General features: G+C 45.8%; 1 protein-coding gene and 1 long non-coding RNA gene across 2 annotated transcripts in view; one reads left to right on the top strand and one right to left on the bottom strand.

Moving 5' to 3' along the window:
* The window catches only part of LOC135290130 (uncharacterized), a 59,523-nt gene that overhangs the window by 29,087 nt on the left and 16,530 nt on the right, over positions 1 to 13,906 (top strand). The gene's annotated exons all lie outside the window — the stretch shown is intronic.
* Positions 8,848 to 9,864, bottom strand: FOXB2 (forkhead box B2). Its single transcript, XM_064405402.1, is given in 3 exon segments — positions 8,848 to 9,324; positions 9,410 to 9,486; positions 9,489 to 9,864. Coding segments are annotated over 3 exon segments (930 nt in total).

The following is a 13,906-nucleotide window of genomic DNA, read 5'->3' as shown; positions in this document are numbered from 1 at the left end:
TGTAGTGTTTTTGGCATTTCACATCTGGTGGTCTTCTTGTGACAGCATTGTTGGAAAAAAATGTAAGGAAAGGAAAAGGGGATACATTTAAAAAAAATTATATTTACCGACCTTGTAGTATTTTTGGTAGCACTGATAAATAAAAAAACATATCATATAGGCAGTTAGGATGGTCTCACCTGTATGACAGCATTGATTTACTTCAGCCTGTGCTTGTACAGCTTTCTTGACTTGAACATTTCCTTCTTAAGTGATGAAAAAGTGCCAGAGATTTTGTTTTTCTTAAATTAATTGTGCTACAGTAAATGATGCTATAATGCTCTGAATTAAGAAGGCACACAACAATCCCAATGCAGGGATTGTTGACATCAGAATGAAAAAGTTCAGACTGTGGTTCCAAAGAAGTAATTTCCATCAGAAGAAGAGAGTGAAATCTTGGTAGAGTCTTGCGGCTACCATCTTCACAAAAATGTTAGCATTAAGATAAGCCCTTAACAGCCAGTAGTGACAAATGCCTTTCTGCCTTCTCCTGCCATCAATTTAACAAAATGCCCACTCATTACTTTTGAGAATTCCAGAAAACTGCTGGGATGCTGAAGACACCTCTCTGATGACAATTAATCTTTTTCATGGCTGTCTAAACAGGGAAGCAATTTTAATTTTCAGCAAATCAGAGGAATGTGGCTGAATTTAACAGTTTTCTGATTCCTGCTTGGGAGAAATGTATGTTTGTGGTGTTTCTCAGGCACATGAGGAAAACTTAATCTATTGAGAGCAGACTTAACTTCCCTATAAAAAAAAATGTTGCCCTGAAAAAAATTATAGAGCTTCAGTGGCATAAAATCATACTATATAACAAGAAATAGGGAATTTCATATTCTAGGAGAACATAGGAGAAATTCACTGTCAAACTCAGAGAACACAGATTCTGGGTTTACAATAAGAAATTGACAAAACTCAGAGTGGTAAATAAATAGAGCAGTAAATTTAAAAAGTACTGTGCAAGTAAGGAAGAAATGGAGGGGACAATAAGAGCACTGTATGCATTAGGTATTATGAATCCATGAGAACTTCCAATTTTTTCTTAACCTTCATTCATATTCCTGCATATTCAATGAGTTTTCTGGTTTTTTTGTTAGTAAAGGGAATCTTGTAAGTTGCTTGTATCTGGCAAGTCTCCTCAGATACCCTTATTACAAGACCTAAAATGCATGAATTTATGTTACCCGATTTCACACTATTTCACACTATTTCACGCTATTCACACTATTTCAGTGTATAGTCAGCCTTTGCACAAAGTTCTAGTCCTCCTCAGCCTACACTGATGATTTGCCAGGCACCCTCCCACCAAGCTATTTACTGAAACTCTGTTCAATATTCAGATTGTTGCATTACCTGTATTTGCACTAAAAATTGGTTACCAGACAAAAACATTGACTTGTTTCGTAGTAGCTTGCATTCAATGCCTGCAGGTTTTATTAACCCCATTTTATGCTTATATTTGTTATTCGTTCCTTTAGAATTCTTCAGTCTAATACACTGGTGTTGGTCCATATATTTTCTCTTCATTTGTCTGGAGATTTGCAGATGAAATTTTTTGGTGACACAGAGACACCTTCACAAAACAGCAAATATATTGAAATGTAAAATCTGCAACAATATGACTTTGATCCCAAATTGAAGCCCATGTTTTCAACATTTTTGTTTGTTCTCAACAAAGGTTAAAGTTGGCAAATAAATCAGGGAATTTCCTGTTTTTAAGAAAGCTTATAAACAGGTATAGTATAAAGATAGCAGAGGCTTAGTAAGTATCTCAATTCACTTGTTATGTGTTTTACTGGTGTAATTAGTGTAACTTAACTTTGGTGATATATCATGTTCATCCCTTTATTGTTTTTTTCTTTATCTATCTCTCACAAATATTTGAGGAAGAAATAAATTGATTCTCTTTCTAGGTCTTATGCCAACAGTCCCATTCAACTTTTAAAATTGTGTACAGTAACAATCAGCTAGCAATGTTGCACACTACATTGCATTTTTTTTCTGTGTGTACCAAGAAATCTTTTCATAATCAGTCAGTATTAATCAGTTAAAAAAGATGCAAGTGCCTACCAGTTTCAACCATGTATTTTATTTAGCATATGAAGTATCACAGTAATTTGCATGTTTACTAATCTGTTATGGTACAAATTCATACCAGCCACAGTCAAAAGACCACATAGGGATTTAAAACAGCCTAATTTCAGGACTTAGGAGAGGATTAATCCAAATCACACATCCCACATAAAACAACAGGTCCATAAAGCACAAATGGTACTACAATTACACTACAGAGTTTCTCGCATATTTTTTCAGCAAATTATCATTTTCCAGTAGCAGTTCTACGGTGCAAATGATACATGAAAATACATTTTTCCTTCTTTCTCTATACACCTCTGTCCATAATTAATAATTAATTGAACTTTAAATTATTTCGACCATCCTCAAAGGAAAACCTGACCCATGCTGGGAGTTTGTTGTGTAGTAGAATTAAAATTCTATTTTTTGGTAAATTGAAGACTGATAATTAAAAATAACATCCCTTATTCGTGGAAGACCTTTTTGCCTAATAATTTATTCACTGGTGTTCTACCAAAAACCTCCCTTTTGACAGTAAGGATCATGATTAGTTGATAAGGAATATCAAGTTTTTACTTTTCCAAATGACTGCTTTAATATAAACCTGGTATAAAAATTTGGGTCATCATTGTGCCATTCATATCTATTGTTCAATAATTATTTTAATAAGAAATACATAATAAAAGCAGGCCATGCAGTGTGAACTTACAGCTTTCTCCCAGGTATTTTTCCTTAACACGAATTTTCATATTTCATTGGAAATTACTACTTCTCCCAGTGTAGATTAAGCATCCATGTGAAGTCCTGTAACTAAACAAGGAGATAGAGAAAAAAGTAATACTTTTGCCAATCCCTGCAACACTATGGATGCTTCAGACATGCATGGCATAAACTCACCACCATTACAGTACCAGGGCACGGGTGTCTGAGTTGCTTTTAAATTTGTACCTATATGCAGCCTACTGTATCAGTTATCCTGGCATAACATTAAAAAGGGGCTCAGTCTCTCATGCAGAAAACTTTTAGTTGTTTAAATTGATTTAACCAGAAAATAGGCAAATTATTCTAATCAATGCAGCACTGTCCTTGAAATGAGGAATTTGTACATTCCTGAACCATTTAAAATATTTTTCATATAGAACATATGTGGTTAATCTTTCATATATTGTACACTGAAATGGCATTAAAGAATTGCTTTCATTCCAGACCCTTATCTACAAATGAAAGTCAAAAATCCTGATCCCCTCTCTACTGAAGAACAATTTTCATAGGTGACCCCAGATGTTTATCTATCCCAGTGTCCTGTCTCCAACAGTAAACAAATAATGGGTGCTTTATAAAGAGTAGGACAGGAAAAGTATGTCACCATACTTTCTGAAATATATTATTAGCATAGCAAATCTGAACAAGAGATTGTGAGGTTTTGTGGATCAATTGTCAGTGGTTTTACACAAATTTTCCACTTGTTCTTAAAATGCTTGTAAAATTTTAACACCCTGAACATCCTGCCACAATTGATTCAGCTATGTGCTGTGTGAAGTATCCCCTCTTTCTGTTTGCTTTGAACCCTTCTGAAGATTCACAGTTCCAGCATTAAGAGAAAGAATGAGCAAGTGTGTCTCTGCCGCCTTCCAAGGTCTCTCACAATTTTCTAAGTTTGTGTCGTGTATCTCTGTATATCCTTGCTTTCCATGCTGAAAAGTCTTGGACTATTGGATTGCTACATGTGCAGAAGATGTACCTTTGATCATTGCCTCTGATTCTTTCTAAATCCTGACAGTTGTAAAGTACCTCAGGTATATTTCAGGTGTAAGGAACTCACAGGTGTCCCTGATGGATTCCAGTTTCCTTTAGATTTAGAGAGGGACACGGTATTTTCTGTTATGTTCTCTCTTCTTTTGCCAATATTTTTTTCTGTTTTCACAGCTAATGACTAATAAACCAACATTTTCTTAGTGCTGTCTACAATAGCTTAATAAAAATCCAAACTTTAGGACCCATTGTTATGTATATAAATAAAACCAGAATTATTTTCCCCGTGCATAGCAGTTTGCATATATCAATAATGAATTTCACTTTCCATTTTATTGTTCTTAACCCACTGTAGATGTCTTTAAGCAGCTCCCAATTTCTTGACCATTCTTTTTTGTTAGTCTAAATGATTTAATATTAGCAAACTTTTGTCCCTTTCCTGACTGTGATTCACCTTTTGCATACAACAATTATGAATTGCTGGGACACTTGCACCTTTCCCTTTGGCACTTTGATTTAAAAATTTGCCATTTATTCCTATCCTTAATTCCCTCTTTCCATCCATAATCTGTTTTCTCCAGTGGCACTTGGATTCTGCCTTTGTAGAGATGTACCCAGGTCCTGTGTCTCATCTGACACTTCATGAGCCTTACATTTATTATTGCTCTATAGCATTACTTCCTCTATGTGCCGTTTTGCAGCTGACCTTTTTTTTGGTACATAGATGTGAATCTGAATCCTTTTGAGTTTAAATAGTCTTGAGCTTGTTTCCTTCCAGGGTTCTGAGAAGAGTGCTCTAACTATTAGGCTTTTCTTCTTGGTTCTGCCAGTGACCACATTGTATAAGCAAAGAGGTAGGATCACTGATTATTAAACAAAGAGTTACATAAATACATAGTGTCCAGAATAGAGGCTCATTAGATGTCTAAAATTAAACCTGGTGTGTCTAACTAAAGATGGTTAATCTAATCATATATTCAGCAAAACTCCTGAAGCTGAGGTGAAATTTTACTTTTCAAAACCAAAACTATTACGTATTTCCAGCACTTAAAGGGAAGGCTCTATCTTGAACAGACTTGAAGGATAATGGTTTAAAATAAAGTCTTACAAGAAGGAGAAAAATCTGTTACCACAAGCAGCAGCAGCAAAGTTCCAGGCAGGTTTTCTGTATCAATTTGTGTCCAGAGAGACTTCAGAATTGGATAAATGGAGTCCAGAATTTCGTTATAACTCTGGTTGTCAAAGTGTAGGAGGTACCACTGAGATCAGAACATATCCACTGAAATACTGCTATCATGTTTAGACCATAAGCCACATTAATTCTAAGAGTATTTTCACTTTTTTTTTCTGTATTTGCCTTTCTTTCTTGATTTGCATGCCCTATGGACTTTAAATACACCAAGCAATGCCTTGGTTGGGGATCATTTCCCATGGGTAGAAATAACAATCACTATATTAGCTAGCCACAGAAAACCAGAAGCATACTGAGGTGCAATGGATGCCTTTTCTTAGGCTTCTAGTCTTCTGGTAATAAATTTACTTCTCTACCTTTGGCATTCTGACAGTATGAAGATTAAGCTTGCTTGTTCTCCTTGCATCTGTTTCTTCTGCTTACAAACACCCCACCTGCACCCACTCAGTAAAGACTCGACTGCCTTTCTGTGTAGAACATGTGCACTTTAGTCTGAAGACAAGCTGTTTCTGCGTGAGGTGTACTGGTATAGCAGACTGACAAAATCTAGCCAAACAAGGCTGTTTCTTTATTTTATTTGTCAAGTGAAAAATCTCACCCTTCACCAGTTTACACCTGCTTTTCAGCTTGGAAGAAAGGATACTGTTTCATTTCTCTACTTTTTGTACTGTCATCTAGTTTTAAGCAGCATTGGAATTGAGTTTATTTAAGTATTGGGATTGTTGGTTGTTGGTACAAATTTGTGTATCTATGCAAAGGCTGTCTAGAGATGAAGTACTTAAGAATAAGAAAAAACAGATGTATAAATGAGTTAGAAAATGTTACTTGAATAGTTAATTTTCCCTTCCCAACTGATAATCTGGAATTAGCAGGTTCTAACCCCCTAAAATTTTCACTGTACAAGCTACAGAAAATATCCCCATCTTTAGTTCATACAAAGTGTAGGCCACTGCACTGGGAGTCACACTAAGCCGTCTGGGCGAGTGACCCTCGGCTGAAACTCCCTGCTCCCCAAAGCCCCTGTGGTGGGCAAAACCTGCTGCACACAGCGCCCGTGTGTGCAGATTGCTCTGCATCCCGCAATTAGCTGGGTACCCCGCAAATCCCCGTGTACCCCGCCGTCCCGGCGCGTCCCTCCGGGCGATGGGCGAGGGCCTGGCTCTCAGGCCGGTCTCACCTCCGATCAGAGATTTCCCCCCGTCGTGGTAGCCTCCTGCTCCGGGCGCCCTGCCTCTGTTCGCGATACCCTGCCCCGAGTGCCCGGGAGCGAAAGGCGGCGGGAGCCTCCTGCTTACACCTCGCCGCGGCATCCAAATTAAAGTTCTGGTGAGAGTCCTCTTCACACCAAATAAAAGTTTTCCCACAGTTAAATTTTAGAAGGTCATTCAGAATCTTAAAACTGACCGGAATAGTTTGAATAATTCCCAGGAGGATTACGTCTTCTCCTGTTCGAAATTCTCCATCCCTGTAACCCCTTTGACCGATAAGGGGAAAACTCTTAAGGTTCTTTAAGATGTGCTTTGGAGTCCTACACAGTAGTTACATCAAGAGTAGTGGAATATATTAAATACATATAGAAGTAATATACAGCTACTGCTATTCATTATTTATTTGGCAGGCTGCTTTTTTTACAAGCAAGTTGGTTTTAGCAGTGGAATATCGAATTGGATCTCTGCCTAAGATGGAAAATAGCAGAGTAAAGAAAATGTGAAGCACTTCTTTTCTTTTCTTTTCTTTTCTTTTCTTTTCTTTTCTTTTCTTTTCTTTTCTTTTCTTTTCTTTTCTTTTCTTTTCTTTTCTTTTCTTTTCTTTTCTTTTCTTTTCTTTTCTTTTCTTTTCTTTTCTTTTCTTTTCTTTTCTTTTCTTTTCTCTCTTTTCTTTTGGCGCAGTTTGTCTGCTTGCAATGCTTTAGAGGCAATTTCCCTTCCAGACGATTCACAAACCATGATACCGATATGTGTTTCATTAACATAACATCATTAGTAGTATTTTATAGGTGCTAAGAATTCTATAATTTTTGAAATTAAGGTGCAAACACGCCTAGAACAGAAGAACAATTGGAAATTCAACATTTCCAGGGTAATTTCATGTGGTGGAACAGACCCCATGAATGTTTGGGGGGAAATTTTTGGACAGACGGCTCTCAGGGCCAAACAGGTTTGTTTTCCTAGCAAATTTCTCTGGCACCAAGAAGGGTCAGCCTGTCAAAGGATATCCTTCCCCAGGGGCGGGGACTGTGACCTGGCGTCTCGGGCCACTGTTGGTGTGCCGGCATGAGGGGATAAACCAAGGAAGCAGATGCGATCCAGCATAAGTTGACACTGGCAAAAAAAACTACTACTGTCTTCAGTGGGATCGGGTTCCGAGCCGGTTCCCTCTTCTCACACCTGAACGCCGGCGCTTCGCCCGTGAGCTGCGGGCAGAGACCGCCGTGCCTCTATAGCAGGCAATTTACCCCTAAGAGATTTCTTTCCTTTTCTTCCCCTTGTCTTGCCGCCGAGAAAACTTTTGGATACTTTTATCAGTTTGGGGAGGGGGAGCGAAAATTTAGGCTACAAGCACACATTTCTTAACCAATGTGAAAGGCGAGTATTTTAAATAGCAGCACCAGCAGAAGCAAATGGATGGATTTACTTTAATGAGCATTGGTGTACAGCGGGGCAGACAGGGTATGGCAGCAATCACTCACAAATCAGCCGGGAATCATCAGCCCACCACGTCAATCTCTGACTTCTGATTCCTCTGCACAGACTTCTCCTCTATTGGAAGGTTGTTTTCAGTAAAGTGCTTTTTCCGAATAACTTTTAAACCATTTTCCTGTTGTCTTCCCCCACTTTCCCCCGTCTGTTTCACTCTCCACCCTCCCCCCTTCCCCCGCAGATTTTTTGCGTTCACATTCACGTGGAAGAAACGCCAAGCAACACGTACAAAATAGTGGTGTCTGTGAGCGCTGAAGGGTGATGTGAAAAGCACAATCTACGAATCGCCAGGCTGTTTTTATTTTAATGAGAAACTAGGGAATTCGGACACTCATATAGAGTTTGAGAGGCCAGGTCACACTTCAGTCCCTTCTAAGGTACTATAGGATGGATTATAAAAGTGTGAAGGGGAAGCGCAAGCGATCGTTAGTTAAAGGAACCCTTCGCCGTTAGTTCCGTTGTCATTTAAATTCCCACTACTTAATCGAAATATTTAGCGTTTACTCTTTAAGCAGCAAGCATTACATGTCGTGGGGCCCCGGAGCTCGCCAGGGTCTAAGTAACCACTTTGCCTACCCCTTTCACAGTAAGATCTACAGGACGGTGGAGCAGCGGTTTTCTGTCTCTCGTGGAAGAGGGAGAAGCAGACTTCAGCAGGGGTTTTATCCTTCCGCTTTCCCTATTCGCCGGCCGACTGCAGCACCTCTCGGAGCTCGGGTTTCGAGGGGCCTCGGCGGTGACTGCCCGGGACAGGGGCTCGGGGGGAGCGCAGGCTGCATGGCCGCCCCGTGCCTCAGGCTGGCGGGGCGGCGGGGAGAACTTCGCTCTCGGCCCTTTTCTCCGAGCCAGCCCCTCCGGCCCCGGCTGTGATTTTTCACATCGCCTCTCCGCCACTAATGACATTTTACGACGATAAAAGGTCTTACCTGCGACCTGGCTCTCAAATAATCTGATAGTACACGATATAAACACAGACACCAGCAGGGGTATAGTCATGAGGTCGATCGGGTTTCCGCAAGCGTGCCCTGGATCCCCCGTCCACTCCCCCGGGACCCTGGGCCTCTCTCCGCTCCGAGCCCCTGCTTTTTAGGAGTGCACCAGGACGGAGTGGAGGGAGCTCTTGCCCTCGGGGTTGTTGCTCGCGGTCTGTTCCAGCAGCGATGCAGCGGCCGGGGAAGCGGCGGGGCAGATCTGCGAGGCGGCGACCGTGAGAGCCGGGATGGCCGAGGCAGAGGGCAACGCCGGCGCCGGCTTGATGGGCACGGGGACGGCAGGCATGGTCTGTGCCGGCGGGTGGCAGAGCGCCTTCACGGGCATGCCGAAGGGTCCGTAGTCGGGGGACACGGGCACACCGGCCACGGAATCCATCACCCCCACGTGCGGCCACACGGAGCTCACCACGCTGCTGAGCTGGCTGGGCACCGGGTAGCCCAGGTGGTGCATCACCGAGGCCAGCGGAAGCCCGCCGGCCTGCAGCACACCCTTGTAATCTCTGCCGATGATGTTTTCGATGGCGAAGGGATGCTTGAAGCCTGAGGGCTGGCTGCTCCCATAGGGCGAGAACTGCGGCAGCCTTCCCACCGCGGCGGCGGCCGCGGCCACGGCAGCGTCGGAGCCCGCCAGCCCCGGCACCTTTCCCGGGGGAGGCGGCGGTGGCGGGTGCGGGTGGAAGTAGTGCACCATGTGCGGGGTGGGCGCCGGGGGCTTGCCGGGACCGCCGCCGCCCGCCCCGCCGCCGCCGCCGCCGGGCAGGTGATGCTCGGGACGCAGCACCTTGAAGCGTTTGCGGCGGCGGAGGAAGCTGCCGTTCTCGAACATGTCCCCGCAGTCCGGGTGCAACGCCCAGAAGCTGCCTTTGCCCGGCTGGTCGGGTCGCCGCGGGATCTTGATGAAGCAGTCATTGAAAGAGAGGTTGTGGCGGAGGGAGTTCTGCCAACGCTGCGTGTGCTCCCGGTAGTAAGGGAACCGCTCCATAATGAACTTGTAGATGTCGCTCAGGGGCAGCATCTTCTCGGCCGAGTGCTGGATGGCCATGGCCGTCAGGGAGATGTAAGAGTAGGGCGGTTTCTGGTCGCTGTACGAACTCTTCCCCGGCCTGGGCATTGCCTCCCCGCCAGAGCACTCCCGCGGCCGCACGATCCCGCCGCTCCGGGCTAGGCACCGCTCAATACCGCGCACGGCGGGCTTGGGATCCGGGGACTTCACTGCCCTGCCCTGCCGCCGCCTCTACATCCTCGGCGCCACCTGCCCCGGCCACATGCGACAGCGACCTCCCGGCGGCCGGCCAGCGAGCTTCCTTCAGCAGCCTCTCCCCGCGGGACACGCTTACCTAGCTGCCCCTCAGCTTTCGGGAGAGACAGCTGCCGCCCAGGCCGCGGGGACTCGGGGGCTACGTGCCAGAAGGAGGTCCCGGCCCCGCTGGCGTGCCGCTTTTCTCCTGGAGGCTGCTGAATCTCCCGGGCTTCCCCCCTGCAGCCTGGCACACTCGGCTGGAGTTGATGCTCCTCAGGCACCAAGGGCTCGAGAGCATGAAATTACCTCGGACGTCGGCAGAGACGGGAAAGAAGGAAATAAAAGCATCCCTCTCACCGCTCAGTCTGGCGTCCCCTTAAAAGTTTGCGGCAGAGGCGAGCGCCGGGAGGCGGCGGGCAGAGGAGGCGAGCGGAGCGGCGACCGCCGTGGCTCTTGGCGGGGCTTGCGCGCTCCGGCGCGGTTTTGTAATGGTGCCCGAGTCGCGAGACCCCCGCAGTTCCTGCTCTCTTGCTATCACATGACAGCCGCTTGGGGACTTGACGTCTCATGGAAAAGAAGCGAGAAACGGCTCCCGATTCCCCTCTCACTCACATCTCCTTATCAGGGTGAGGTGGAGCCAGGGGGCTGAGGAAACTCCGTAGGAGACCGAGATCCGCTTTCCATAGGGCAGGAAACCAGTGGCCCGAGCAGGAAAGCTTCCCCCTCCCCTTCCACTCCAGCTTCCCTCCACCCCTTTCATAGCCCGTCTCTCCATTCTCTTCCTTCTTGACCCCTCGCTCCCGCACAGCCCGGCTTATAGCAGTAGGCGCGAACGCCGACCGAGGGGACCTCGCCACTGGGAGAAGGAAAGCAGGAACAGATCTTTCCTCGTTCCCATGGTAAGTAGAGTCAATCGCTCTGGAGAAACGGCCCTCGGGCTAGCCCCGCGAAGCGGGAAACACAGGCCCTGTGAAATAATTTTCTATCTTTCCTGTCATTATGTTTAAGAAGCTACACAAAGACTAGCGCAAAACCAAGAGACAAAAAATCCTACCCTCTCCTCTCCAAATCGTTGCTGCCAATTCTTGCTACTCGCCACGATGCGGCTCATAGAAAACACGTAAAGAACCAGCCAAAGCATCATCTGTGCGCTTACAGACGGACTACTTAGCGCTAGTGTTGGTTTAGACCGGCTCGTTAGTAGGAATCAATGAACAGTGCAACAATTCCTATCTATTCTCCCAACGTACTGCATTATATTGAGTAGGCTGTAGATTTGAGCGAGAAAAAGGGAAGATTACTTGCTTAGCTGCCGCTAGAGTTGGAAGAAACACTGCTCAACATCAGTACCTCGGAATACAATTAGCAAGATGCTGTAAGAGGTGCCAGCGTAAAAATTACTAGTCCGACTTCTATGGCCTGAATTAACGAATAGGTCGAAAGAGCCTTACTATATATAAAGCTATGTATGGAAGAGCTTTTTTTGAGCCCATCCTTCCAGGTGCTGCGCTGGGTCAGACCCCCCCGGGGGTGCGTACCACGCGGGGACGGCAGCTGCAGCAGCGCTGTGCAGAACCCGACCGGCGGTACCCCCCGCGCCCGCTTCTGCCGCCGGGGAGCTGGCTTGGACATCAAACTTGAAACTTGTTTGTCTGCCTCCAACTCAGCTGTTGCAGGTAGAAGTGGTGAAGGGGTGGGGGGGGGTGGGGGGTGGGGAGGATAAAAAAATCTTTTAAATATGTGCTTATAATCTCTTTTAGGGCGCAAAGGAAAAGGCTGATTTTAAACCCACTCTCAAGTAATGTGTATTTAACAGTTTTATACCTGATCAAGGTCAGCCAAGTGAAAAGCATAATCAAAGGTAAAGAAGCAGAAAAGAGCAGCCACATTTCTGCCAAGCCAAACTTCCCCAGAAAGCGCATAGTTTTAAAGAAACTTTCAGATGATTATCTAAAGCACACACCTTCCTCTGAGAAACTAGGATGCACGGTGGAAGCAACATTAATATCATGCATCTTTAGAAGCTAATTCCCGCAATGCCCGCATGACGAGATCCAACATTTCAACATCTTTCCTGACGTGTCTATACATTTTCCCCCAAAACATTTTATTCCTGTTTTACCACTTCGTCCTAACAGTTTAAAAGCCCTACTCCTACCCTAAAATCCTGGATTTTAAAGTCATTGTTATTGTTTGCCTCACCTCACCAGTTAACAACCCGGCGCTCCCCCCCCGCGCAGGACGTGTGTGAGAATTTAGCCTGGCCCTTTCCCACATTTACTCTCTTCATATCCACTGCAGCCCGATTTTATTTTTCACGGGAGAATAGATCCATCCCTGAAGACCGGTGAGACCCGAAAAGAGCTGTTTGCGTTTAATCTTCTCCCATCCCTTCCCAAATGCGGCTGCTTTCCGGGGCAGTGGTAATTCGCTGTTTCTCCGGGAAGGCGTGGGGGAGGTTGGGAACGGAGGAAGAGAGTCGGCCGGGAGCTCGAGAGCATCATCCGGCGGGCACAGCCGCAGGAACCTGGGGCTGCGGTGCTGCCACCTCTGTGCTCTGCGCTCCTCTAGGCCTCCAGGGTAGGACTTCTGGTAAACGACGGAGTGTTGGAGCAAGCCCGAGTTTAACAGGAGCCCTTCCCAAGCTACCGGAAAAGTGTTTGCATGCACGAGCTAGTGGTAGCCAATTGGTGCTCCCGTTTATGGGGACACATCGCCTCAGGGCTGCGGTCCACCCATATGTTTGTGAAAGAGACCTGTTCCTTGAAGCCGATAAGAGAATTACTCAAAGAACACACCTCCGGTCATCGGCCTGACATCAGCCAGGCCAGTTCAGAATGTCAGGAGGTAGTGTTTTACTAGTGGTGCATTGCTGGCAGCCACTCTGGGTTACTCGACTTGTTTCTGCAACCCTCCCAACGCGGCAACACAGTTTCTCAGACTTTTTTTTTTTTTTTCCCCCTTCAACCAGAAAAGTCGCTGTAAAGTTTTGTTGCTCCCGAGAAATTACTTCTCGTGCACTCCGCAGACGCTTTCAAACCTCGGGCAAAGCTGTACCCCTGGAAGATGGCCGTGGCTTTGGTGGAGCAGGGTGACTATCACTATCCCCTTTCTTCCGCTTGCTTTGCTGGACTCTACACTTAGACAGACCTGCCTTCTAGTTCTGCTGCGGTCTGCCTGCCTTAGTGAAGGTTAGCTTTAGAGAGGGCTTTGGTGACACAGGGTAAAAAAAGCTTCGTTTATCAAGGGCTACATCACCGAGGAAAACAACAGAGCAGCACTTGGTGGACGGTCAGATTGGTTGAGTCAAGGTATTCTCCCTCCTTGACGAGAGAGGTATCTTCGGGCAGGAAAGAGCCTTCACTTTCAGTCTCCCCCTGCAAGCCTTTAGCTCAGAGTCCCCCGGTTTCAGCGGAGGAATTAGCTCTGTTCTTGCATTAAGACAAGTAATACCAGCACGGAGACACGCCTCATCTTCTTTCCTCCCTCTTTTTGATATTTTCTCATTTTCTTCTGCCCATTTTACCTGCTAGTCAGACCTGCTGTTAGCCACGACTTCCTGGCACCACTTTTAATTTCAAGGCGAAGTGAAGTCAGGCAGGATGCAAAATAATCACACCTGACTTTCATGAAAAGAGGGTGCAGCGAAAGATGAGGAAATCCTCCGCTCCTGGGAACGGATCCCTGCTCTTGGCCAGAAAACAGCAAGAAAATGGCAGAGCCGAACCTCAATTTTTGGCTTAGTGTTTTAAGAAGAGAGATCGGCTGAGTTCGTCGAAGCGACTGGTCGGCACCCACCCACATCTCCCTTCTCAAACCAACGCCCTGTCTTTCCCCTCCTGTCTCAGCGGAGTCCCGCCGATGTCAGAGGGTGCCCGCACCCTGCACCCACTTTGCCAGCGCTGCTGGTGTA

This window comes from Passer domesticus, chromosome Z (assembly GCF_036417665.1).
Source record: "Passer domesticus isolate bPasDom1 chromosome Z, bPasDom1.hap1, whole genome shotgun sequence".
Lineage (NCBI taxonomy): Eukaryota > Metazoa > Chordata > Aves > Passeriformes > Passeridae > Passer > Passer domesticus.
Note: the sequence above shows the minus strand (reverse complement) of the source record. Positions and strands in the feature narration are given on the sequence as shown.